Source organism: Rhineura floridana, chromosome 8 (assembly GCF_030035675.1).
Source record: "Rhineura floridana isolate rRhiFlo1 chromosome 8, rRhiFlo1.hap2, whole genome shotgun sequence".
Lineage (NCBI taxonomy): Eukaryota > Metazoa > Chordata > Lepidosauria > Squamata > Rhineuridae > Rhineura > Rhineura floridana.
This window is the reverse complement of record NC_084487.1, coordinates 10,351,212-10,376,094: the sequence shown is the minus strand read 5'-3', so window position 1 is coordinate 10,376,094 and position 24,883 is coordinate 10,351,212. Positions and strand designations below refer to the sequence as shown.

General features: G+C 39.9%; 1 protein-coding gene across 2 annotated transcripts in view; it reads left to right on the top strand.

Annotated features, from left to right (window-relative positions):
• ABCD3 (ATP binding cassette subfamily D member 3) overlaps window positions 1-24,883 on the top strand; it is a 54,214-nt gene that overhangs the window by 19,880 nt on the left and 9,451 nt on the right. Inside the window, exons 3-15 of one of the 2 annotated variants that reach the window (XM_061638202.1) lie at window positions 4,565-4,663; window positions 5,640-5,728; window positions 7,966-8,035; window positions 11,162-11,259; window positions 11,432-11,555; window positions 12,281-12,337; window positions 14,769-14,911; window positions 16,719-16,788; window positions 19,966-20,035; window positions 21,954-22,051; window positions 22,143-22,234; window positions 23,878-23,966; window positions 24,049-24,121. In XM_061638202.1, the coding sequence (XP_061494186.1) occupies window positions 4,565-4,663; window positions 5,640-5,728; window positions 7,966-8,035; window positions 11,162-11,259; window positions 11,432-11,555; window positions 12,281-12,337; window positions 14,769-14,911; window positions 16,719-16,788; window positions 19,966-20,035; window positions 21,954-22,051; window positions 22,143-22,234; window positions 23,878-23,966; window positions 24,049-24,121 (1,172 nt within the window). Of the gene's footprint in view, window positions 1-4,564; window positions 4,664-5,639; window positions 5,729-7,965; window positions 8,036-9,100; window positions 9,171-11,161; window positions 11,260-11,431; window positions 11,556-12,280; window positions 12,338-14,768; window positions 14,912-16,718; window positions 16,789-19,965; window positions 20,036-21,953; window positions 22,052-22,142; window positions 22,235-23,877; window positions 23,967-24,048; window positions 24,122-24,883 lie in introns of both variants that reach the window. The other variant, XM_061638201.1, reaches the window with a different exon arrangement.

The following is a 24,883-nucleotide window of genomic DNA, read 5'->3' as shown; positions in this document are numbered from 1 at the left end:
TCTTCTCTAAGCGCAGCAAATAAGATACTAGCAGCTAGATCAACTCTAGTCATTTTCGGCATTAATATCTCAAGATATTTTGAAAATAAAGCCCCTCCCTTACCCCTTTTCCCAAACCCAACCCCTCAACCATTCTCATCTAATCTTAGAATTTCCCAGAGACTTTATAGCTCGAAGGCTGTTGCACCTGTTCCATATGAACCCCTAATTACTTTTACAACTGAAAGAGAAGATCATCCCGCCACCCAGGACTCAAATCCCTCGCCATATGGGAAATTTAAACCCTTTATTTACGAAGAGATCTCATTACTTGATACATTTGGCGCTTTACAACAACCATCTCAAAATGAGATAATTACTAGATTAGACTTCTTAAAAAAGTGTCTCACTGAGTTAAGACTCCAGAACGAAAGATCAATCCACCCAGAAATGCCAAAGTTATTAACAACTCCGAAATCACTGGCAAAGCCATTAAAACCAACCCAATACGGATTGATAGATGGTTCACTGGGAATTCAACATGACAGTGATATACTAAATCAGATTGCCCCAACTGAACTAAACGAGAGGGGTATAGCGGAGAATCTTTCCCCTCCTCCTAGTTACTCCGATAATAACTCAGAAATCTCTCCCCGATATGAACTTGCTAGACACACGAAAATTGATCCCCTGGGGAAGTGGGATAGCATGCGCTTTTTGGAGGCATATGAATTAGGGATATCAACCCCTCCCCTAGAACCTAGGGAGGTGGAACCTCTACATAACAGCCAGTCAGGTGCTTTTTGGCCCCATAAGCTGCTCGTTCCCACAAATGGCAGTATAGTACATCCATCTTTGTTCGACGAGATCACGACCTTGTGACAGATTCCCATCCTATCATGGAATGTTAATGGATGGGCAAATAAGAAAGATGACTTAGAATTTCTAGATTTCTTAAGCAAATATAAAATTATTTGCTTACAAGAAACTTGGATAATCTCTGCTGAAGATCTACTCCTTCCTAACTATCAATCTTTTTTAACGCCGGCCGTAAAACCCTCAAGGAAAGGCCGCCCAAAAGGAGGCCTAGTAACCTTGATATCAAATATGTACTCATCCAAAGTAAACATTCTATCAACTTCTTCATCCCAATCAATCTTGGCCCTCAGGATTAGGGATATAATGGATGAGAACCTGATTTGTATCAATGTTTATATTCCCCCGATGGACGCTCTTGTTTCAGAGGATAATAATGTGTGGGGTAAACTGAATGAAACTGAGAGTGATCATTTCCCTCTTCAATTAACTCTAACGCATTCTAATTTTGTTAAGTTTCCACCACCCCACAAGGAATCCCCCAGTCCATTGAGAAGGATTCTCTGGTCTGAGAATAGGAAGAACCAGATAGTATTTCAACTTAGCTCTAACCCATATCAACTGATACACCAGGGAATATTAAATGGTACACTTGATCCAATACTGGCATTTCAGGACATCCTTTCTCTGTTAAAACCCTTCCTGACTCGCAAACTGCCAGTAAGAAATAGACCACACTCACGCATAACATGGTACTATCAGGAATGTAGGATGGTAAAAAGAAAACTCAAACAACACCTATGGCTAGTACTCAAAAATCCAAGCTACCAAGCCTATGTAAATCTTTTTAAAACTACTAAGGTTAAGTATAAAAAATTGCTCAGACAAAAAAAAATAGATTTCGCTACTCTTAGATGGCAGAGATTAGCTGAAGCGGTCTCGACAAAACAAGAGCGCCTTTTTTGGCAGCTAGCTAATTTAGGAATGGGAACATCTAGCCAAACTTTAATACAGCATATTACATCTTCTGACTGGTATATTCACTTTGAGAGACTATACTCTTCTCTCTCACCCCCTCAAACTACATCTCCGGATTTAACCATCTCGTCCTTACCACAGTGGCCCCCTGTAACCATCGAAGAAATTATAACCTTAATAAACTCGTTAAAAAATGGGAAATCTCCAGGCAATGATTTTCTGCCTCCGGAAATTTTTAAACATCTACCTGAATGGTGGGCCCCTATTTTAGCTGTTATGTTCACTAGAATCAATGATTTTGGAACAATTCCGGAGGGTTGGAGACGGAGTATTATAGTCCCAATATATTAAAAAAATGATCCGGCGGATCCCTCTAACTATCGCCCTATCAGTCTATTGAATGTGGTAACCAAATTGTATAGTAAATATCTTCTACAAAAGCTAGAGCTGTGGGCTGATTTAAACCATCTAATACCCCCAGAACAGATTGGGTTTAGGAGAGGGTCTTCTCCAATTGATCATTGCCAAACTCTCAACTTTTTGGCAAACCAGACCATAACAGGCCCCACCAGACATCTCTATGTGGCATTTGTAGATCTAGCCGCAGCTTTTGATTCTGTGGATAGGCACAGGCTGTGGACAAAACTATACAACATGAAAATAGACTGCCGACTTTTGTATTTAATCAAAGCCTTATATACAGATACTGTGGCTCAAGTGAGAGTAAACCGACAGGGGAATTTGACGCCCCCAATTGCGGTTGAGAGGGGAGTCAAGCAGGGGTGCCTTCTTGCCCCTTTACTGTTTAATCTTTTTTTAACTAACATTATTGCTGACTTATCGGATCCCCAATATTTTCCTCCCTCCATCGGTCATAGGAAGATCTCTGCATTATTTTATGCAGACGATATGGTTCTCCTCTCTCTAATACCTATTGGTCTGAGAAAACAGATGAGAAGACTACATGCTCTATGCAAACCTGAGAGGCTTAACATAAACTACCAGAAGACAAAAGTTCTAGTCTTCGGGAAAAGACCGGTGAGCCATAAATGGTCGATGGGAAATCATCAATTAGAGCAGTGCCGCTCTTTTAAATATTTGGGGGTAATTTTTTCGGACACCCTTTGCTGGAAACCTCATTGGCTATCGATTAAGCAACTAGCAACAAGAACTGTAGGTGCAATTTTAAAATTCTTCCACACTAGCGGTGGATATCTGATTCTCCCGGCCCTTAAAATCTTCGAGGCCAAAGTAGTTTCCCAGATCCTGTACGGTGCACCGATATGGGGATGGGATGATAAAGCAGTTCTGGCCCTTGAGACAATTCAAACTAACTTCTTGAGGTGCCTTTTGTCGCAGCCCCAAGGAACACCTGCGGCAATGCTCCGCGCGGAGACAGGTGTACCAGCATTAGGTGCTCGTATACACTTAACGCTGTTAAAATTTATAAGATCTTCCATGATACAGAAAGACAGGGAATTACTAAATTTATGCTTAAATCACCGAAATTCACAAACTATTTGGGGAGTTAAAATTGAAGCCATACTACACAGATATCATATAATGATACAAGAATTTAATTTAATAGATTCACATAAAAGCCTAAGAGCAAAGATGTTCCAACACTCCGAATATTTAGATCATTTGTCCCTTTTAAATTGCCGAACTGCTCCCTGGTATTGGCAATTTAAGCAAGATCACACCTGTTCCTCTTATCTTCTTCAGACACTACCTGTACCCCTTAGACATGCATTTACGGCAATTCGTTTTTTTACTCTCCCCAACTCAGAAAGAGAGGGAAGAATATTTAACATCCCTAAGGATCAAAGAAAATGTATTTGCGGTTTTAATGGAGCAGAGGACCTTCCACACTTAATTTTAAATTGTCCAATATATCAGATTCCTAGAGCAAAATTGCTACGGAAGTGGTTAGATATCGGCGGGACGAGTATGGAAGCAGACAAAATATGCCTCCTACTCTCCGATTCAAACCCCGAGATTACTCATAATGTTTCTCTCTTTGCATTAGCGGTTCAAAAATTAAGAGTCAAATTTGCCTCAAAATTACAAACAAGATAGCTGCCTCTATTGAATTCTTATTGGATTGTCATCATGCGAGAGCTTTCTAGATTTTGGCACAATTTAACGCTTTTAAATTCTACATAATTTTAACATTGTTTTAACTACTAATATATACTATATGTTTGGTATTATATCTTGTGTTGGCCTATGGCCCTACAATAAACTTGAAACTTGAAACTTGAACTACTGTCCTTCCTACTTTCCATATAGTTCACAGCCGCAATGAACAGCAAAACAAATGCTTGCAAGCAAGCACCAAAACGTCCTATCGGAGATGGCAGGATAGACTGCTTGCTTACTCAGGAGTAGATTTGACTGAAAAGGCTGCAGCCTGCTGAATTAGAGCCTTTTCCAGCTAGGCCATCAGCCTCTTTTGGGGGGGGGCAGAGGAAGTGTTGGCTGGCAAGGAACTTAATGAGACATACTGGAGCCTTCAAGCTATTGGATTCATTCATGAATAACCACTGATGACTGACAGGCAAACAAGAGATGGATTGATTCCATAAAGGAAGCCACAGACCTGAACTTACAAGATCTGAACAGGGTGGTTGATGACAGATGCTCTTGGAGGTCACTGATTCATAGGGTCGCCCTAAGTCGTAGTTGACTTGGAGGCACATAACAACAACAATGGGCATATCATCTAATATTGTATAACTCAAATACAAAAGAGCGAAATAATTCTCTTGTGTAACCTTTTCATATGCAGAAAGAAATCAAGAAGGAACGAGCTGTAGTAGACAGAGTATTTTTTGCAAGAATATGTCAAATCCTGAAAGTCATGGTGCCTAGAACATTTTGTAAAGAGGTAAGCTGCAAATGGAAAACTATCAACCTAACTATCTAATTGTGTTGCTTTTAGCTGTCATCACAGTTCTGATAATCTAGTCACTTTCCAGTATCATTTATATTAAACTGTTTTTTGTGCAGCCTTCTCGGTTATCTGTGTTATGTTGGACTCAACATAATATACATTTTAGACTGAAAATAATGGATTTCAACAATATATTTTACATAAGATGGTTTCTAGATTTTTTTTCTCTAGTATGACTTTCTGTTTAACCCAGGTTAATATGTTTCCAGCTCTTTATTTAATTTCGCAGTTTTGGATCCAGACTGGCCCTTCTGCGAATGAAAGGCTTCTTCTGTTCCAGTAGAGGAATGAGGGGGAGGCATTTTTTGCCAATGTCCCCTTTCCCATGCAGCTGCCAGCATCACCTCTCACACTGTTCTGGAGGGTCCCTCACCCTTTGCAGCAGCCTTTTGGGGGGTGGAGCAGCTTTTTCAGAAGGTACAAGGAGTTGCAGGGAAAAGGGGAGTCAGTGAATATCATTTCCCCAATTAGTGCAGCAGAGCATCTTCTGAGTGGAGTTCTGCCTACAGGGAGTCTGGATCCAACCTACAGACAGAAGACATTTTACTGGCCTGTTTCTTAGAAGTAACTTCTCATGAGTCTCATACCAGGGCTTGTGTCTGCATCTTTTCAAATGTCGGTGGTCTAATAACTGCTTATTTTAACACGCTTATATCCCGTTGTACATTTCTGCCACTTGAATGCACAGCTTCCTAGCTGTGCTCCAGGTGCTTCCACATGATGCACTTGTAATTGATGCAACACAACTGAAAGTAGTGTTTGCAACACACTCAATGCTTAGGAAGGATTTGGCTGAAAATTAGGTTTGTGCCTGTCCTTTGTGATTGAGCTAAATCCTTACACTGTTTGTTGAAAGTTCTTACTGGAATGATAATCTCTAAACACTGTCTCCCCACTTTGCTTGTACTAGACAGGTTATTTAGTACTTATTGCCATTATGCTGATACTTCGCACATACTGCGACATTTGGATGATTCAGAATGGAACAGTTATTGAGAGGTAAGCTTCACTTACTTGATTTTTGAACCATATGCTTGTGTGATGTGTTATATCCAACATATTTGATTGCAATAGTTAGGGACAAAGTTTGCATACAAATAGCTGATATTTGGCTTAGATGTGAAAAGATAATGGCTTGGTTCAGATGTAAAGGGAAATTATTGTTCCTCCTCTGAGAATGAGCCATGAAGACCCTCTAACCTTTCCTTTTCCTCCCATCCTCTCTTGCAGCTCTATAGAGGAGAAACTGTGATTTTTAATTTAACTAGAGTTTGAACACAGCTTGTTCTCAGAAACCATAGTTTACAGAAATTGCAATTCACTGAATTCAGAAGTCTTGGGGAGAGCACCTGAGCTTGAGGCTTATCACAGTTCATTCTCATAGCAGGAAACAATGCCTTTCCATTCGCCTTGTTTGCATATAACATTAAATCATTGCTTAGTGCGACCTACATGAACTAGAACAAACTTTTGCATAGCCCTCTCCTCCTCCCGCATGAGCCTGAGTGAAGCCGTCAGCTTGCATACTTCCCCCATTCCTCTTCTGCCATGCCTTTCATTTTATTTTCTCAGAATCCTGGTTTTCCCTATGAACCTGAGATTGTGGTTTAAAACAAACACTGGTTACTTAAACGTGCCAGCTTTATAACTTATGATTTGAAGTTGGCTTGTTCTGAAGCAAACGGTTTGTTTTAAACCACAATCACTGGTTCATACGCCACAAGCCAGGATTCTGTGACAGGGAGATTAAGTGCTGCAAAAGTATTTCTTCCAGCTGCTCAGGAGAAGGAGAGGGGAGCACACAAGCCCAAGTCGTTGCTCCAGTTTGTTCCAGCTCATGCTCATCTTACTAAACCGTGATTTAGTGTGATGTGCAAAGAGGACCAGTGTGTCTTTTATGCAGTCAGTGGCCCAGTTTATATATTAAGCCATCATTTAAAAACGGCTATGGCTTAATGGGAACAATGCTGCTGAAAAGTTCTCACTCGAGTCTTTCCCTACCTGTGCGACTGCCGCACTACCAGGGAAAAAGCTAGAGTCTGATGTGCTGTGATGTCTGAACCCAGGTTATTGGTTTGTATCTCTCCAAATAAACCATGTGCAGTAAACCAAGAACAAACCTTTACTCTGGGTTGGGATGTCATGACATACCTGACTTTGTCTTGTTTCCCAACATCAGGAGTGGAGGAGGAGCGGAGTGAGAGCTTTACAGCAGCGAATACCAGCATACTACACATTCACATGAAATCATAATTTAGTTATGGTTTAATGCAGGAGTAGCCAATATAGTGCCCTCCAGATACGATGGACTACCATCATCTCTGGCTATTGACCATGCTGGCTGAGGTGGGTGGGAATTGTGGTCTGCAACATCTTGAGGGCACCATGTTGGCTACCCCTGCTTTAATGTAATGTGCAAACCAGGCCAATGGAGCTGCAACTGTCATGAGTTCAAGCTTCATTCAAGCAAGTTCAGTTAGTGTTCTCTGGCAGTTGATGGGATGCTTTTGTTTTTTGGTATCTACTTGTGGCTAATTTACAATTTGTTTTACAAAATATAATTCAGGATATCTTATTTCTTTATGGTATACTCTGCAAATGCTATACAGTCCAGTGGATAGAAGTGATTTTCAGATAAATGATCTGTTGTAGAAAAAAGAGAAATGGGCTCGAGTTTCAGCGTTTTGTTTCATGTTTCATAACACAAAAATGCCGCTTTCTGTACATTGATATTGATTGTGGCCCCCACCCTCTGGAATTCCCTTCCTTTTGACCTTTGACATGCCTCCTCCCTGATGGGTTTTCGCCGAGCCTTAAAGACCTGGCTATTCAGGCAGGCCTACAGGATTTCTGGGGTGGATTAGTTTTATGATGTATTAATTGAAGGCTGGTTTTAGATTAATTACTTATTGTGGCTTTTTGATTTGTATGTTGTATTTTACTATGTTATTGTACGTCGCCTAGAGTGTCCGTTAATTCGGACAGATAGGCGACTCACAAATAAAATGTTATTTATTATTTATTTATTTATGCAATATTGATGTGTTCTGTGTAAAAATAATTTATATACAAAGTACCATTTCACATTATTCTTCTTATGTTACACATTTAGTTCCCTGCTAAGTCAGTTGTCCGTCTGTCACACTTCAACAGTAATAATTGCCCTGCATTGTAAAATGATATAATGGTAACTGTTCGAAGCAAAACTGTTAAATTGTGTACATTTTTTCTTGCAGTGCAATCGTAAGCAGGGATCTGTCGCTTTTCAAGAAATTCTTTTTTAAATTTGTAGTTTCCATTCCACTGGTAAATCGATATTGTAAATACTCGCATGCATCTTTTATATTTATGCTCATAACTGAAGCAATTTGCTTTTTATCTCCAGTGGTTTATGCCTTCAGAAATTTAGTTTGAATAATGTCAGCTAAATTGTACAGTCTACAGGGCACCTATGGCTTTTTCATTTTCATGTGAATTGCTTCAGAATGTATGGTCTGACAAAGTTGTACTGAATGGTGTCGGTTATCTTTACTGGTGCTTTCTCCCTCTTCCAAAGAAAACCCCTTTACCTAATTAGAAGAGAGAACAAAAGATCTGTCCCCACCTCCTGTCACTGCTGCTGCCGCCCTTCGATTCTTTTTCTAGATCAAGGGATTACCAAATGTTCAGACTTTCTGTCCTCACTATATTTTAAATTGTTGCCATCATCCGTCTATCCATCCCTTACCTTGTATTCTCCCTCCCCTTTCAAATTTCATTATGGCCCTTGCTTCTTTTCTAATTCTGTTCATCAAAATGTTTATGCTTAGTGGATCAAGTGATATTTAGCTGTTGCAAAGAACATGAAGCCGCCCCTAAAGTGGCAGCTCCATGTAATCCCTCCAAATTGCACCCCTGTGTCCTGATACCATTGAGATGTGTATTCCTTTGAGAGCAGAAGCTGGTGATAAAGAATGAGGGCATGAAAATGCATATCATGGCGACATCAGGATATGGTGCCAAGTTTAACTGTACATTGCGGAGGGATGAAATTCAACAACAGGCTTGTTAAGTGGCAGTTCAGTGATGTTTATTTCCATGGACAAATAAAACTGTCTGGAAGCCTGTAGCCCACTACAGTGAGCTATATTAGAGCTAAAGTGGAAAGGTGGAGAAGGTGGATGGGTTTCAGTAGGCCAGCTGTTGCTTTGTCAGCAGATGTGGGAGCACATCTGTTATGCCTGTATGGTGGAAATAGAGTCCTGCTGCTTTCTTGGTTGAACTTCCTGACTTGTGTTCACCTAAAATGGCTTTCTGCTGGTCCTCGTGGAACCATTGTGGGATGGGTCTTGCTTCCCTTACACCTAACATTTTGCATGTGGTGGTTTGCAGTGCTATCATTGGCCGCAGCAGAAAAGATTTCAAGAGGTACTTGTTCAACTTCATCGCTGCCATGCCTGCTGTAAGTGGTGCCTTTTGTTGTTGATGTCGCTTTTGTAAAAGTGATTGAAATACCAATCGCAACATTTCAGATTTGCTACAAAGTTGGTTTCAAAAAAACGTTTTTGAAACAGCATGCTGTTTTTTAAAAACTCTCCCATGCATTTAGAGTTGCATCTAATCCCTAAGGGCTGTAAAAAATATGTCATACTTTCACAAACAGGCAAAGGGGTCCATTTGACTCTAGTTTAAAGTGAGGCGGGGGAATGAAATATTCCACATCCAAAGTATTTGAGGGTATAAATAACATTTTGTTGATGCAGCCAGCAGTTAAGATGAGGTGTTAAAGATTCCATTTTTTTTGTTTATGTTCATACCTCCAGGGCATTTTGTGTTTGGAAAAAAGTACATTAAAAAGATATTGGCAATCAATAAGAACATGTCATTAGAGATCTAAGATACATCCCTGTGTAGTTTCCCCATTGTATTGTTCTTTTTAAAAAGCTGTATAAAATTTTATTTTTTTTAATAGAAGTGGACACCTTCTTAAGTGTATTTTAATTTTTCATAGACTATGACTGTTGGGCTTTTTGGCTCCAGTATTAGATTAGTCAATGATTTTTACAATCATGGGAGGGTTTTGTAGAAATAACATTCTTATTTATTTATTTTCATTTTATTTATTATTTGATTTATTTCTCTCCTTCCTCCCAGTAGGAGCCCAGGGCGGCTCTTATTCTAGAATATTGTGACTGCTAAAATATTGACAAACATGAGCACAAACCAATTAGGTTTTTATTAGAGCAGTTAGATTACTAACTCAAACTTGGGGCCATTTAGGTTCAGTGATTTAAGTTTAACCTCTTTAAACTCTTTTAAAATTCAGAAATAGCCTATTATGCTATGTATAGTAGCGTACCATCTTCCCCCTCCAATTAAACATCTGAATAATATCCAATAAGCCTTTATTAGGAAGTCAACTTGAAGGCATATAATAAATTCCAAGATAATATTTTTTCTCTTGCATGAGTCACTTGTTTTAATGTTTAAGATGTCTATGTTATTATAATATGTATATTGTGATAATACATTAAAATAATATGTTCTAAAATAAAAATAATATATAATCTTCATCCTGAAAATGCATGTGCGCTTTTCAGCATTTGAACAGTGCTAGTCATTTTGTGGTTGCAGGGTTTAGACTTGGGTTGCCACATTTAGTTGACTGATCAGATTAATCAGTTTAAGAATACTTGGACTAAAATGGAGCCCTTGGTTAATGGGTGAGCAGATTTGCCATCTGTGAGAGAAGAGAGGATGCTGCTGCGACACATATGTGCATTGTCTAAAAACATGGCTTGGATCCAAGAGTGGTGGTCTGCTATTAGAAAACTTCCCTGCTCATTGAAGGGCTGTTTCTGAACCTAGAAGAAGAGTGCTGCAAGGTAGGCCCAAATCCAGTAAATCCAAGACCCAAATCCAATAAAATGTCTTCCTCTTGCACAAGTCTTTGTACAAATTCTTTGTCAATAGGGTTATATTGTATAGCTAACATTTTCCTTATTCAACATATTTCTCATAATATTCTACAAGCCCCAATATACCTTGACGCTGTACAGTGGGTAGTTTTCTACTACCTTACATGAGAGTTCACAGAACATCACTAATGTGCATTCCACTCACTGTTCTCTGGATCCAAGTCTGTGTTGTTCTTTAGAACTATTTTGAATGCAAATTTATATGAATTGACAGCATGATCCTATGCATGATGCTTGGAGGTTATTCCCACTTGGTTTATTGAGGCTTACTTCCAAGTAAGCATACATAGGATTGCAGCCCAAGACTTCTTTAATTGGGTGGTGGTCTTGGTTTTTAATGTTCCATCTGATCTAACCTAAGGTGGTGGATTTGTGCAGCTTAGACTCTGCCCTTTTACTGATGCAAATAAGCAACTTGCTTTGAAATCTTTAGCTTTTGGGGGTTTGTGTCATATTGTGTTTTTGTTGTTTGTAGATCTCCCTGGTGAACAACTTCCTGAAGTATGGGCTAAATGAACTTAAGTTGTGCTTCCGAGTGCGACTCACCAAGTACCTCTATGAGCAATATCTTCAGTAAGTGACTATTTTTTTCTAATGTTTTCATGGTTTAATGTTAAATCAAAATAAATTGCAACCAACTATAAATCATGTGCTAAGCTTTTAAAATGCTATCAATTGTTTATAAAATGTATGATTCAGTAAAAATACCATATTAACCTAATTTGCTGTTTTCCTGACATTTTAGGACTTACACTTACTACAAAATGGGGAATCTAGACAACAGAATAGGTAATCCTGATCAGCTCCTTACACAAGATGTAGAAAAGTTTTGTAACAGTGTAGTAGACCTATATTCAAACCTCAGCAAGGTAAGTTTCAAGAAGAGTTATTCTTTGGTAATTCCATAATCTGCATCATGAAACATTGTTGAAATATTTAAAGGATAGAAGTATATTCATACCATTACATAAATGCTTAGCATAATTATTTACGTCTAAGTGCAGGACACCAAGTGGTCTGTTATGAGTTGAGTCAGCCACATTAAAGATAGTGACAGCCCACATGTTAGTAGGTAACACATTGCAAATTAGCTGGCCTTTGGTGTCTCCCAACTTGGGCACAGCACACAGCACCTTTTAAATGAGCAATTTCTTCTTTTCACACAATCAGTTAGCGGCTTGCAGCATCATGTTTGCAATCTGTAGTTTCTTGCCTGCCAAGCCACCTCCAGGACCACTCTTTGCTGTTTATCTTCTTTCAGTGCCATCATGAATCTGGAAGCCTTCTGCAGTCTAAGACAGGATTTTGTCCTGTTTATAGGCGGCTGCTGAGCAGGAAACATAAAGTTTGAATAAATAGGGTGATGTTTAATTAAGATTTTAACTCATAACTTGATTTTCTGAATTGAATCAGAGTGTCTGATTTCTTAGAAGGAATATAATTCTAGTATTGTAGATTTGTGTGGGCTGTTTTAGCTGTGTTTATTTGTAGAACATGACAGTTTAAGAAATTGTGTCATTTTTGGACTTGTTTTTACTGCATGCTCTTGACCTTCTTGCCTCATGACCTTTCATATTAAACCTTCTTTTAACAGCCATTTTTAGATATCGTTTTGTATATCTTCAAGCTGACAAGTGCTATAGGAGCTCAGGTAAAATCACATTTTATTTATAGACTGGAATTGTTAATCCCCACACAGCCATGAAGCTCACTGGGTGACCTTGGGCCAGTTACTGCCTCTCAGCTTCGGAGGAAGGCAATGGGAAACCCCCTCTGAATACCGCTTACCGTGAGAACCCTCTTCATAGGGTCACCATAAGTCAGAATTGACTTGAAGGCAGTCCATTTCCAATATGTGGAAAGACGAGTTAAGCTCATGTTTGAAACTTTGTAGGATAATTCCATAAAAATATGAAGCAAGTCACAGTTGTACACAGTCCATGGTCTCTCAGAAAGTGATTGCATCACAGCCTTTTTGCATTTTCAGTGGGTTACATTTCTGGGTAGATCTAAGAGGCACTCCATAATGGCTTGCCAATAGTTCAATTTCATTGTTTATATAAGTACTTGTCCTGAAAATCCCTTCTCCAGGCTGAGGCTGAGTCAACCATATGAAAGAGAAATTAACACAGTTGCATTGTTTCCACTGTGTGGTTCAGCTTGCTGTGTGCTAGAGTGTATTTTTTACATTTCAGCTGGTAGACTTTAAATATCCTATTGTTATCCATTTTTAGTAATAAGGGTCTCTTCTGGTAATGAAGGTGTAGTGCATCTGTCCCATAATGCAGTTTAACGGAAATACCACTAGCTCAAGCTAAGTTCTGAATCTGAAAGAATTCACTGGCATCATAAAAGACAGTCTAGGCTTGCCCGTACTAATGTTTGCTTCAGATAATAGCAGCTAAAGATTGTAACCCTCTTCCTAGATTCTAAACTTGGATGGTGAACCTCAGTAAATCTCTGAGTAAAGTTAATAATTTTACTATGGCTGCAATTCTATACACATCTACATAGATGTGAACCCACCTGAACTCAGTGGGACTTGTTTGTGAGATGTATAGGATTGTATTATCAATCTTCCCAGTGCCTTTGTCTATTAGTCTCCTCAGTAAGCACAGCTCCTTGAGAGGAAAGTTTTCTACGGTGTTCATTTTTTCCAGAAAGTTAAGCTTTCTATAGAAGAAATATGGTGATAAACAGAGCACTCCTATACATGTTTACTCAGAAGTAAATTCCACAATGTTCAGTGAGGCTTATTTCCGAGCAGTTGTGCATAGGATTTCAACTTTAGATTATTAGAAAGGATTTGAAGGCATTGGTGGTAATAATAATGTACCAAGTATTCCTATATGCAAAGTCTCCTTTATTATAGGAAGCAATATACACAGATATTCTTAAAACTTACAAGTGAAATTTTTCCAAAGTCTCTTAAGAAGAGGAGGACTCAAGAACATTGAATGAGAACACTTGACTGAGCTTTGGATAAGGATTTAAAAAGAGCTACACTATTGCAAACAGTGTTGCCTACTTGTTGACTTTAAAAGGAAGAATGCAAATATGCTGATATTAACTTTAGCAAACATTATTTGGAAAACAATGGCCCACTTTGCATGTTGCATTAAACTATAGTTTAAAACAAACTATGGTTTAATGCAAACGAGCAGAGTTAGTTTAAACCAATAACTATGTGCAAACCAGGACAGTGGGGGGGGGGGTTCTTGGTCACTTTACATGGTAAAGTTTAAAAGATGACATATAATAAATGTGTTATAGGCATTAGTAAATTATAAACATAAGCAATGGATTTCTGGATGCACTCATTAGTTAGACATTAATAAAAATAATAAAATAAAATAATTAGAATAAATTAATCCTATAAAATAGTTTAATGGATCGTAATATGAGGTGTATACACTTGAATTCTTTATTTTACTTAGGAAACTGTACTAATTTTGTTGCACATATTTTATTATGATTTTCCTGTGTGTCTGTGAATGTGTGTCTGTGCATGTGTGTATATTAGTTAGTTTCCAGCAGTGCAGAGAGGTTCTGTGCAAATAAATGATATCCCATTGATGCAAGGTTGAAGAAAGTTCTGTGTGGGTAGAGAATTCACCAGTATTGAAGATAATGGAGCAGGTCGACTTGTGTGGAATTAATGGGTTGTAGCGCTTTGTGAATGTTCCATGAGCTCAAGGATTTCTACTTGTGCAACCAAACATTGTCCCCCTCTCCTACTTGCATGCGCCCCCTAAATCTGTTCTTGGGGTTCCATAACCCTCTGGAGCAGAGTTGGGAAGGGTGCACATGGGGGGGGAGTTCTGTTGTGCAAGTGTAAATTCTTGCACTAACAGAATGAGTGAATTCAGTTCTAGCCAATGTTCTTAAATAATTACTATGTAAATACATCTTCATAACATACTCTTTGGACAGCGTGCTGTCATCCTTCTGTAAATAGCTGCCCATGGAAAAAATTAAAACATACTTCCTCCACTCATACATGTGTGTACATCAGTTTTAAAAAATCAAGGTTGCTAACAGGTTTGTTCTTGAATTCTTGTCTTATTTCCTACATGTTACAGGGTCCTGCTTCCATGATGGCCTACTTGATTTTTTCAGGCTTTTTCCTTACACGCTTAAGAAGACCCATTGGTAAAATGACTATCACAGAACAAAAATATGAAGGAGAGTACAGATATGTCAATTCCAGGCTCATTACAAATAGGTATGCGTTTGTTTGAAGGCAAACTGTGGATCATAAAGACCAAATATTGTAGGAGAAATAAGGTCCTTTCTGTGGTTTTTAAATTTCTCTTTTTTAAAGTTACTTGCACAAAGTCACAATCCAGAGAGTCACAGGATCTGCCCACATACCTACAATTTCTCTCCTGAATTCTGTCGCTAAAATAACAGTGCACCAATTCTGAATTATTTACATTTTATTGTATGGCCGTTTTATAGAACAGAATAGTTTACTGGCTTGATACGATTGTCAAGAATGCCTGAGATCTAAAATGGCTCAGAAGCAAAGAACTGTGGGGATTTCTTGTCTGAAATGGGGCCTCTGTGAAGGCAATGACTTGCAGTTTTCACAGCTGAAGCTAGTTAATTAGGCACAACCAAGAACACCTGCTTATCAGTAGAGCCTGGTACATCAAGGCCACAGACCTGGGAAGGTTTGGGGAGTATGTGACTGTTAGGCGCAAAAACTCCAGAAGCATTTCATCATCTCAAAGCCCCCGATTGGTTAATTAATTCCTGGCTGTTGCTGGGGGATTTTCCATAAAAATAAGATTCAGACTTTACGTCTTTGTTCCTCATTGTGATGGTGTTACCTGATGTTGAGGTTCCATCTTACAACCTGCTGTCCAGACTTTACATCTCTGGAGAGATGTAGAACCATGAAACTATTTTGCTGTTTACCTCTTTGTAAGTATAGACTAGACTAGACCAGGGGTGGCGAACCTTTGGCATTCCAAATGTTGCTGAACTACAATTCCTGTTGTCCCCAGCAAGCATGGCCCATGGCCAGGGATGATGGGAGTTGTGGTTCAGCAACATCTGGAGTGCCAAAGGTTTGTCACCCCTGGACTAGACAGTTTTTTTGTCTGTGACTGTAACTGTCTGTGTTTTTACCTGGCACTCAGGGCTGTGGGTTTTAAGGAACCAATTTGCTGCTGTAATTGTGCCCTTATATTTTATTTAATAAAGCTACTTATTTACCAGTATGTGTTCCTTACAGGAATGGTGTGGCCCTGAATCCAGTACCTTGGCTACTTAACCACAGACTACCGTATATTGGGTATTTTGCCTAAGGCTCCAAGACAAAGAGTGCACCTTTGGCTCTTGTCTGTTGGAATCCTTAGCAAGTCTATTTCTGGCACTTTGGGTTTCCTCTTGACCCAGAGTGAGTGACCAGGTAGTCTACCTACCTTACAGGGTTGTTGTTGGTTTACTCAGCCCTGTTAAGGGAGGCACATGGTTGTGCCTTGCCAGGATTAATTGCCCTAGGTTTGGGAATTGAGTCCTGGGACGGAAGTGGGTGGGTTCCATGACAACAATCACAAATTTTTCCTTGTGATAGTATCAAGTATCAAAATAACGCTATAGCAGCTTTGAAGCCTGTGTGGACCATACCCACATAAGGTTTGGTCCACACAGAATGATGAGGTGATAGGTAGAGGAAAGGTGGGAGAAATCATGTTTTTGAAGCCTTCCATCTTTTTTTAAAAATCCCTACAAGAAGAAACTTAGCATAGCAAGAAAAGAGGCTCTAGCTCAGCTTACTCTTTGCTAGTCTAATATTCAACTTACAAGGATTTGTGTGTGGGGGGGGTTGGGGGAACAGTAAAAATTGTGATCACCTACATGCAGTCTGAAGTGGTAGGTACAGTCTTCTGCCGCCTCTAGATTATTCCACATGTTTCCATCTCATTCTGCTGCACATGGAGTCCATGTTTGATTTCCAGTCATTCTTGTCAGAAATAGCCCATGCATTAATTCTTTTTTTTTTTTATTTTACTTTTTTGCAGTGAAGAAATTGCTTTCTATAATGGGAATCAAAGGGAAAAGCAAACAATTCACAAAGCCTTCCGCAAACTGGTAAGTGAGCTTAAAGCACTTGTATAATACAAACACTAAGTTCCTATTGTGGGAATAGTAGTTTGTATATGGCTTTTTAGAGAAGTGCTGGAGAGATATCTTAATTAGATGCCCATTCAATGAAATTGTCAGTTTTTTTTAAAAAAAGGAATCTATTGTATATATTTTTCCCCAAACACAATGCATAACTACTTTGTGGAATGTATTGCCATGGGATGCATATGTAGACCGACTTTCTTCTAAAGAGCTAAAGGTGGCATACATGGTTCTCCACCTACCAATTTTATCCTCACAACAGCCCTGTAAGGTAGGTTAGGCTGATGTTACACTTGCATCCCATGCAAGTAAAGTAATGCTCAAGATTCTACAACAAAGGCTCTTACCATATATGGAGCGAGAAATGCCAGACGTCCAAGCTGGATTTAGAAAGGGAAGAGGCACCGGAGATCATATCGCAAACATACGTTGGATAATGGAACGGAGCAAGGAATTTCAGAAGAAAATCACCCTGTGCTTTATAGATTACAGCAAAGCCTTTGACTGTGTAGATCATGAAAAACTATCAAATGCTTTACAAGAAATGGGGGTGCCACAGCATCTGATTGTCCTGATGTGCAACCTATACTCTGCACCAGAGGCACTGTAAAGACAGAATATGGAGAAACCGATTGGTTCCCCATCGGAAAGGGTGTGAGATGGGTGTAGTTTATCACCCTGTTTGTTTAATCTATACGCAGAACATATCATACAGAAAGTGGGATTGGACCAAGATGGAGATGTGAAAATTGGAGAGAGAAAGATCAATAATTTAAGATATGCAGACGATACCATACAACTAGCAGAAACCAGTAATGATTTGAAATGAATGCTGATCAAAGTTAAAGAGGAAAGCACAAAAGCAGGACTGCAGCTGAATGTCAAAAAGACTAAAGTAATGATTTATATAAGAAGATTTATATAATTTTACAGTTGACAATGAGGACATTGAACTTGTCAAGGATTATCAATACCTCGGCACAGTCATTAACCAAAATGGAGACAATAGTCAAGAAATCAGAAGAAGGCTAGGACTGGGGGTGCAGCCATGAGAGAACTAGAAAAGATCCTCACGTGCAAAGATGTATTACTGAACACTAAAGTTAGGATCATTTAGACCATGGTATTCCTAATCTCTATGTATGTATGCTAAAGTTGGACAGTGAAAGAAGCGGTTAAGAGAAAAATCAACTCATTTGAAATGTGGTGTTGGAGGACAGCTTTGTGCATACCATGGACTACAAAAAAGACAAATAATTGGGTGTTAGAACAAATTAAACCAGAACTGTCACTAGAAGCTAAAATGATGAAACTGAGGTTATCATACTTTGGACACATCATGAGAAGACATGATTCATTAGAAAAGATAATAATGCTGGGAAAAACATCAGGGAGTAGAAAAAGAGGAAGGCCAAACAAGAGATGCATTGATTCCATAAAAGAAGCCTCAGACCTGAACTTCCAAGATCTGAACAGGGTGGTTCATGACAGATGCTCTTGGAGGTCACTGATTCATACGGTCGCCATAAGTCGTAATTGACTTGAAGGCACATAACAACAAAGCTGAGAGATGGTGACTAGGCCAAGGTCACCCAGTGAGCTTCCTGGCTGAGTGGGGGTTTGAACCTTAGTCTTCCATGTTCTAGTCCAACACTTTCAATCACTAAAAAGGACACAGTTGGTGAAGCACTCATTTTGTATAGCCCCTGTTTGATTTAGTGACCCACCCAGGGTCGTGGAGACAAATGGATGTTATGAAGCAGTAGTTGCTTGGTGACTTTGAATCCAAAGGATTTAGCAAGGTTTAAGATAGGGTTACATTTTCCGCAGAAGTATAAACAGAATTGTAGTGGGTCTTCATCACTTGGATAGTGTGGCCTTCATTTTGGTGTAAATTTATGAGATTTTCTTTTTTAAAGCTTCAGGGATGTTGGCATTACATTGGAATAAGGGCAGAACTGGGCAAGACAGTGGTAGACTTGTGTCTTCAAGTGTAAATTGACTGGGGGGGGGGTTCCAGTGAAAGCACGAGTGGGGGCATGGGACCTTTTTCCTGCCTCCTGCTTCCTCCTCCACCAGCTGTTTTTCTCTCAGCTGGGCTTTAAGAATGGAAATGAGCCTAGCTGGGGAGAAAGCAGCAAGGTAAGGAAATGTTCTGCACCCACCCTTCACTGTTCTGTAAGAAATTGTGCTCCTCATTGCCATCCCATTGCTTTACTGTTGTTTAGTAGTGACTCACTCTGAAAGATGGGAGTCTGATGTAGTTGTCCCCTAAATCTTAAAAGGCAGTGGCTATTATCCAGAACACACGAGCAGAGCAATCCAAACTAAAGGAAGCCAGCATAATTTATGCCAGGGTAAACCGTGCCAGTGTAACTTTCTCCTGACTGTCCACAGCCTCGGCTCAGCTAGCGTTTGCTGAGCCCCACCCTAATTGGGATGAGGGACTTCAGCCGGTGTAGTCCCGCTGAGCCCAGACTCAGATGGAGATTTGCCTATTCCAAACTCCTCTCATCCTGGTGGATCCCATTTCAGGTTTGGCTTGCTCCCTTGCTAATTCTAAACATGCCCATTGAACAAAGTGGGATTTACAGTCTGGTCCTATACCTACAAGGTACAAGGATTTTTATTTATTTTTTAAAAAATATTTCTATTCCGCCGTTCTACCCTAAAATAGGGCACTCAGGGCAGCTTACAAAATAAAATCAAACACGTACATAATAAAATTGTCAACAGTAAAATCACAAAAACATTAAAATAAATTAAAATATATAACATACAAGATTTTTTTCTTACTTTTGCCTAATAGGCTTGCTAGAATTAACTCTTTTTAGACCCAGGTCTTCACATCAGGTACACTGAGCTTTGTTCTTCCTGAGGGTATTATTTATTTCTTATTTCTTCTCATTATTATTATTATTTTGATGTTAACATTCCTTTCTCTATGGTTAAATACCAAACGGCAAAATCTAGCTCTTTTCTTCCTTCAGTAGCTTCACTTCAGTACACTTGTTTGCTTAAAGTTCCTATGCTTTGATATTGATTTGACAAAGAATCAGACTTGATTTTCAGAGCGACTGATTTGTTTAAATATATGGAATGTATTGACATAATCCACCCTCCTTTTTTAAATTTCACTAGGTAGAGCACTTGCACAATTTCATTTTGTTCCGGTTTACTATGGGCTTTATAGATACCATCGTTGCCAAATGTAAGTGTGGATAACTTTTTTAAATTCTGCCACAGACCTGTGTGATAATCAGGGCCGGCTCCAGGAATGTGGGGGCCCTTGGGTATTAGCCTGCCCCGGGCCCCTCTGCTTCCGCGATCCTGTGGATTGCAAGACGAGCTTCCGAACTGCCCGCCATTCCCCACCATCCCCCGCGCTTCACCTACCTTTCTCTGCTGTTCGCGCAGGGTTGCCATCAATAAAGATGGCAGCCGAGGTTTCCATAAGGGACTGAAGCCTTTGCCGCCATCTTGCTTGATGGCATGGTAGGTGAAAGGTAGGTGAAGCACGGGGGATGGCGGGTGGCTCGGAAGCTTGTCTTGCGATCCGTAGGATCACGGAAGGAGAGCGCAGGGCCCCTCAGGGGCCCCCCAGGGGCTCCTAGAGCTGCGGGGCCCTCGGGCCAGTGCCCAACTTGGCTGCCGTTTGGAACTGGCCCTGGTGATAATCCTACCAGAGGAAAAATAGGTTGCATTGGTGTATGAAGTACCATAACCCCACTGTCCGCTTGCTGGCTTCAGTGGTGCAGTTAGGTAATTTTAGACTCTAGGCTCAGTGATCTTACAGGCACCCTTTGGTCTAGATTAGCGATTCCCAACATGGGCAGTAGTGCCCCCCTGGGGGGCGTTACAGCCTTTCAGGGGGGCATTGGCATGACTACAAACTTTAGGGGGGCTTTTGGGTTCATTAGGGGGGCGTTGACATTTGGCGGTCTGATGCAACAGTTGAAGCATTTAAGTTTAATTTTATTTAATACACAAATCATTAATTTTTAAACTGTTTTGTCCCCAGTTAGAATGTATTTACTAGTCTCAATTCATGGAAATAACACTATAAATAGCGTGTGCTCTTTAGTAAAGAAATTCTGAATAGCGGCCAGTGTCATATCAAGGAATGGGGATATTAACCACGCCCCGGCACTAGGTAATGTTCCAATGCTGTCTTGAGGGATGTTAGAACCAATCGCGAGAGAGTGTTTGATAAGCTGGGTGTATTGGTGGAGGGCGCATTCTTCCAACGGATGAGTGCTGTGTGCAAACGGGTAACGCAGACAGTCAGTTATTCGCTGGTTTTCTTCAGGAATAGGACACACTCGCTACCCATTTTTTCTGTGATGTTTAAATGAACTTGTTTAACAAAACAATGCCGGTAAACTGAATGAGTTTGTTGTTAAGTAACACAGTGTATTCTACTGGTTCATACTGTGTGGACTTAATTACTTTTTACTTACGTTTTTAGGATTTGTGAAATAAGAAACAACTATATCTGCATTGGCATATACGTAATCTGAGGGTGGCATTGGGCACAAAAAGATTTTGCAAAGGGGCGTTGGGTCGAAAAAGGTTGGGTAATGCTGGTTTAGATGGTCATATGTCAATTCACTCCCTTTGTAAGCCAGCCTTGCCCCTCCTAATTTGGTGGAGTGGGACCCCTTTTACTTCTTCCCCCAAAACCTGTACTGTCATTGCCACTGGCTAGCTTGAATCCAAAAGGGCCTTATACAAGGCAAAGAGCACTTTGCTTGAGCAAGGTCTCCCCCAACCCCATTCCCACAGATAATTTACTCCTCTGCAGCAGCACTCTCATCTGACATTCCACACTATTCCAGAGGGTTCACTCCAGCCCTGGAAGTGCCTTTTCAGGGGGCTGTAATCAGAAAGGGGAGGATGGAAAAAACCCTTTGCACAAGTGTTGTTCCACTTGTATGTTGTTGGATCCAAACCACTATTTAACCTGTAAACTTAACCAGAGTAAGAGTAGCAGGTGGGTTTGATAAGTAATAAAGAATAGAGTTGCATGTTACTACCGTCTGAGTCTTTGGTTAATATATATTTTAAAATCATTGTCGCCTTTTATTTATAGCTAACTTTGAAATAAACTTTTTTTTTAAATCTTTTAGACCTTGCTACTGTAGTTGGCTATCTGGTTGTGAGCCGTCCATTTTTGAACCTGTCTCATCCTCGCCATCAGAATAGTACCCATGCAGAACTTTTGGAGGTAAGTAATAAGCTCCTGAGATCTGTTATAGTTCATGGCATGCATTTTGCTAGCTCACTCATGAGCAACCCTCCATTTTTGTTACTTTAAGGATTACTACCAAAGTGGAAGAATGTTACTGAGAATGTCTCAAGCTCTTGGCAGGATAGTTCTGGCAGGTCGTGAAATGACACGATTGGCTGGGTAAGATCAGTAATCTTTTTTTCATACTATTCACAATAAATGTATAGATGTCTTCATAAAATAAACCCTAGCTTACTCTCCTTGGTAACAACCAAAATCTGCCTTAATGACTTAATCACATCTGTCCAATGACTTCTCCAGTTCTAGGATACTGCTTCTGTTTTGACTGCTCTAGTATTTTACGTTTAACCTTTCTGTCTCTAATGCAGTAAGTTTATTAAAAGAATAAATATTTATCCAAAACAATGAAATACATGTCTGTTGTAATATTTGCTTTTAACAAGGTTTGGAAGATCATTTATGGAAAATGTAGACAGACCAGTGCAACTGTCTTTTAATTTTTTTAATCAGCCAGTCATTTTATTGTTCATTTTGAATTGTTTTTATGGTGTTTTATATTTTATTGTATATATTGCTGTACACTACCTTGTTACATTGTATGAACTGGTGATATATAAATACTTTTATAAATTCAGTTCAGTAAATAAAATGCAAAGCCCTTTCTGCATTTTCTGATTACAGTCAATCTTCTGCCATATGCTTCCAGTTTTTTAGTGCTCATGATCCCTGATCCAGGGAAGTCAAGAAATTGAATTAACATTGTGATTTGTGGGGGGAAATTGCTTGAAAACTGTGTCAGTCATTCTGGCCTGGCTTTAAAATTGTGTCAGTCATAATGGCCTGGTTCACACATCACCTTTAACCGATAGTTAAAAACAAGCTGTGATTTAATATGAACGTGCAGTGTGACAGTGCACACTGCTGAAAGCTCTTGCTGCACTTCCAGCCTGGCTGAATGCCAGCTGCGTTGGGAGCCACATGCACGAGCTGGACGGGAAGCAGCAGCTCCCACGAACAGGCCTCCTGGGGAGTAAGCACTCCCTGTAGGCCAGAATGGAAATTTCAGAAAATAATTTTACTGGGCTGGCCTTTTGGCCGGTGGACTTTGCAAGGGAATTGGGACCTGGGGGGAGGCGCCTGAATGCAAGGAGGATCTTGTGTAAGTCCCCCACAGCTCCTCCCCCACCATGACCCTGGACCGCCCTGTTTTGAGGGCTTCTGCCAGCCCTCCATCCGCCAGGCTGGTTGTCCCCAGCAGACCCCCAGCAGTGCCAGCAAGCTCCTGGCGGCACTGTTGTGGGAAAAAACCCTAAGTTGGTTAACACAAGTTTTTATGCTGAACTTATATTTTCTAAATCCACGTCAGCATCATGGCTCAGCAATGGTGGAGGGATGCTGCTGGCACAGTCTGGCATAGTTGGGGATCCACGGCATCCAACTCACCCCAGCCCAGCGGATTGTGTCTTTCTGCTTGTGGTTTGTTTGGGAGAAAGAATCCATGAGCCTGGGTTCAGATGTCTTGACAAGCCAGATTCTAGGTTGTGTCCCAACTCCATGTCAGGACCAGGGAGGAATGGACCAAGAATATGGTGCTGCTTGTTCATATCCAACCATAGTTTGTTTTTAGTTAAGGTTTAATGTGATATGTGAACTAGCCTAATATGTAAAAATGACTTATTTGCATTATTGCACCTTCATTTTAAGCAATTTTGGTTATTTCATTTGTTTCTTTGAAACACTTTAGTTATTGAAGAAAAAATCTTAATGTCATTTCAGTTTAATATACATATATTTAATTTTAGGTTCACAGCTCGTATTACAGAATTAATGCAAGTTCTGAGGGAGTTAAACAGTGGCAAATATCAGCGGACTATGCTAGCACAAGAAAAGGGTAACTGACAAACTTAATGCATATTTTAACTCATGATCTCATCTGTCCACTTTCTAATGGGTGCGTTTCTTTTTCATTTAAGATTCAGAACTAGAACAAGCTGTCCCACTGATTCCTGGCACTGGACAAATTGTCATAGCAGATCATATTATCAAGTATGTATAGTATCTAATTTCTTATTAGATCTTTCTCATTAGCCTTCAGTTCTAGCTTTTACAATGCTGTTTTTAATTCAACACTGGCCTACTTCACGGTAAGCCAAACTGTAGCTTACCAGGACTGCGTAAATGTGCAAGTTCCTGGAGAGGAGCCCACAGCCATTTTGCTCTTCCCCAGATCTATTCATTTCCACTGTGCTGTGCTGAGCTAAACCAATATTTTGCTTACTTTGTTATGCAAACCAGGGCTTCTGGTTAAGCACACACTAACCATAAGCTGTAGCCAAGGTTTGTTCTGAGCTAACATTGGCTTAGCTCATCATAATATAGGAGCAAAAAGAGCCACTGTGTAAAGAAAGATTTCAGCATTCCTATTCTGATATGCTGTGGCACACACACACACACAAGATTAACCTTGTAAGACTATACCAAAGTAGAATTTGAGTGCAGATTATTCAAGCTTGAATAATGTGTATGGCCTGAGATCTTGGGAGAGCTGCTGCTACATGTTAGAATATGCAGTGCTAGGAAAGACCAACCAATGATCAGACTTGGTATAAGGCAGCTTTGCATGGCCAACCTTTTTATTGCCCTGATTAGATCAGAGCTTGGAAAAGTTACTTTTTTGAACTACAACTCCCATCAGCCCAATTCAGCGGCCATGCTGGCTGGGGCTGATGGCAGTTGTAGTTCAAAAAAGTAACTTTTCCAAGCTCTGGATTAGATATTTACATATTTTAATCTCTTGGCACCAAGAAC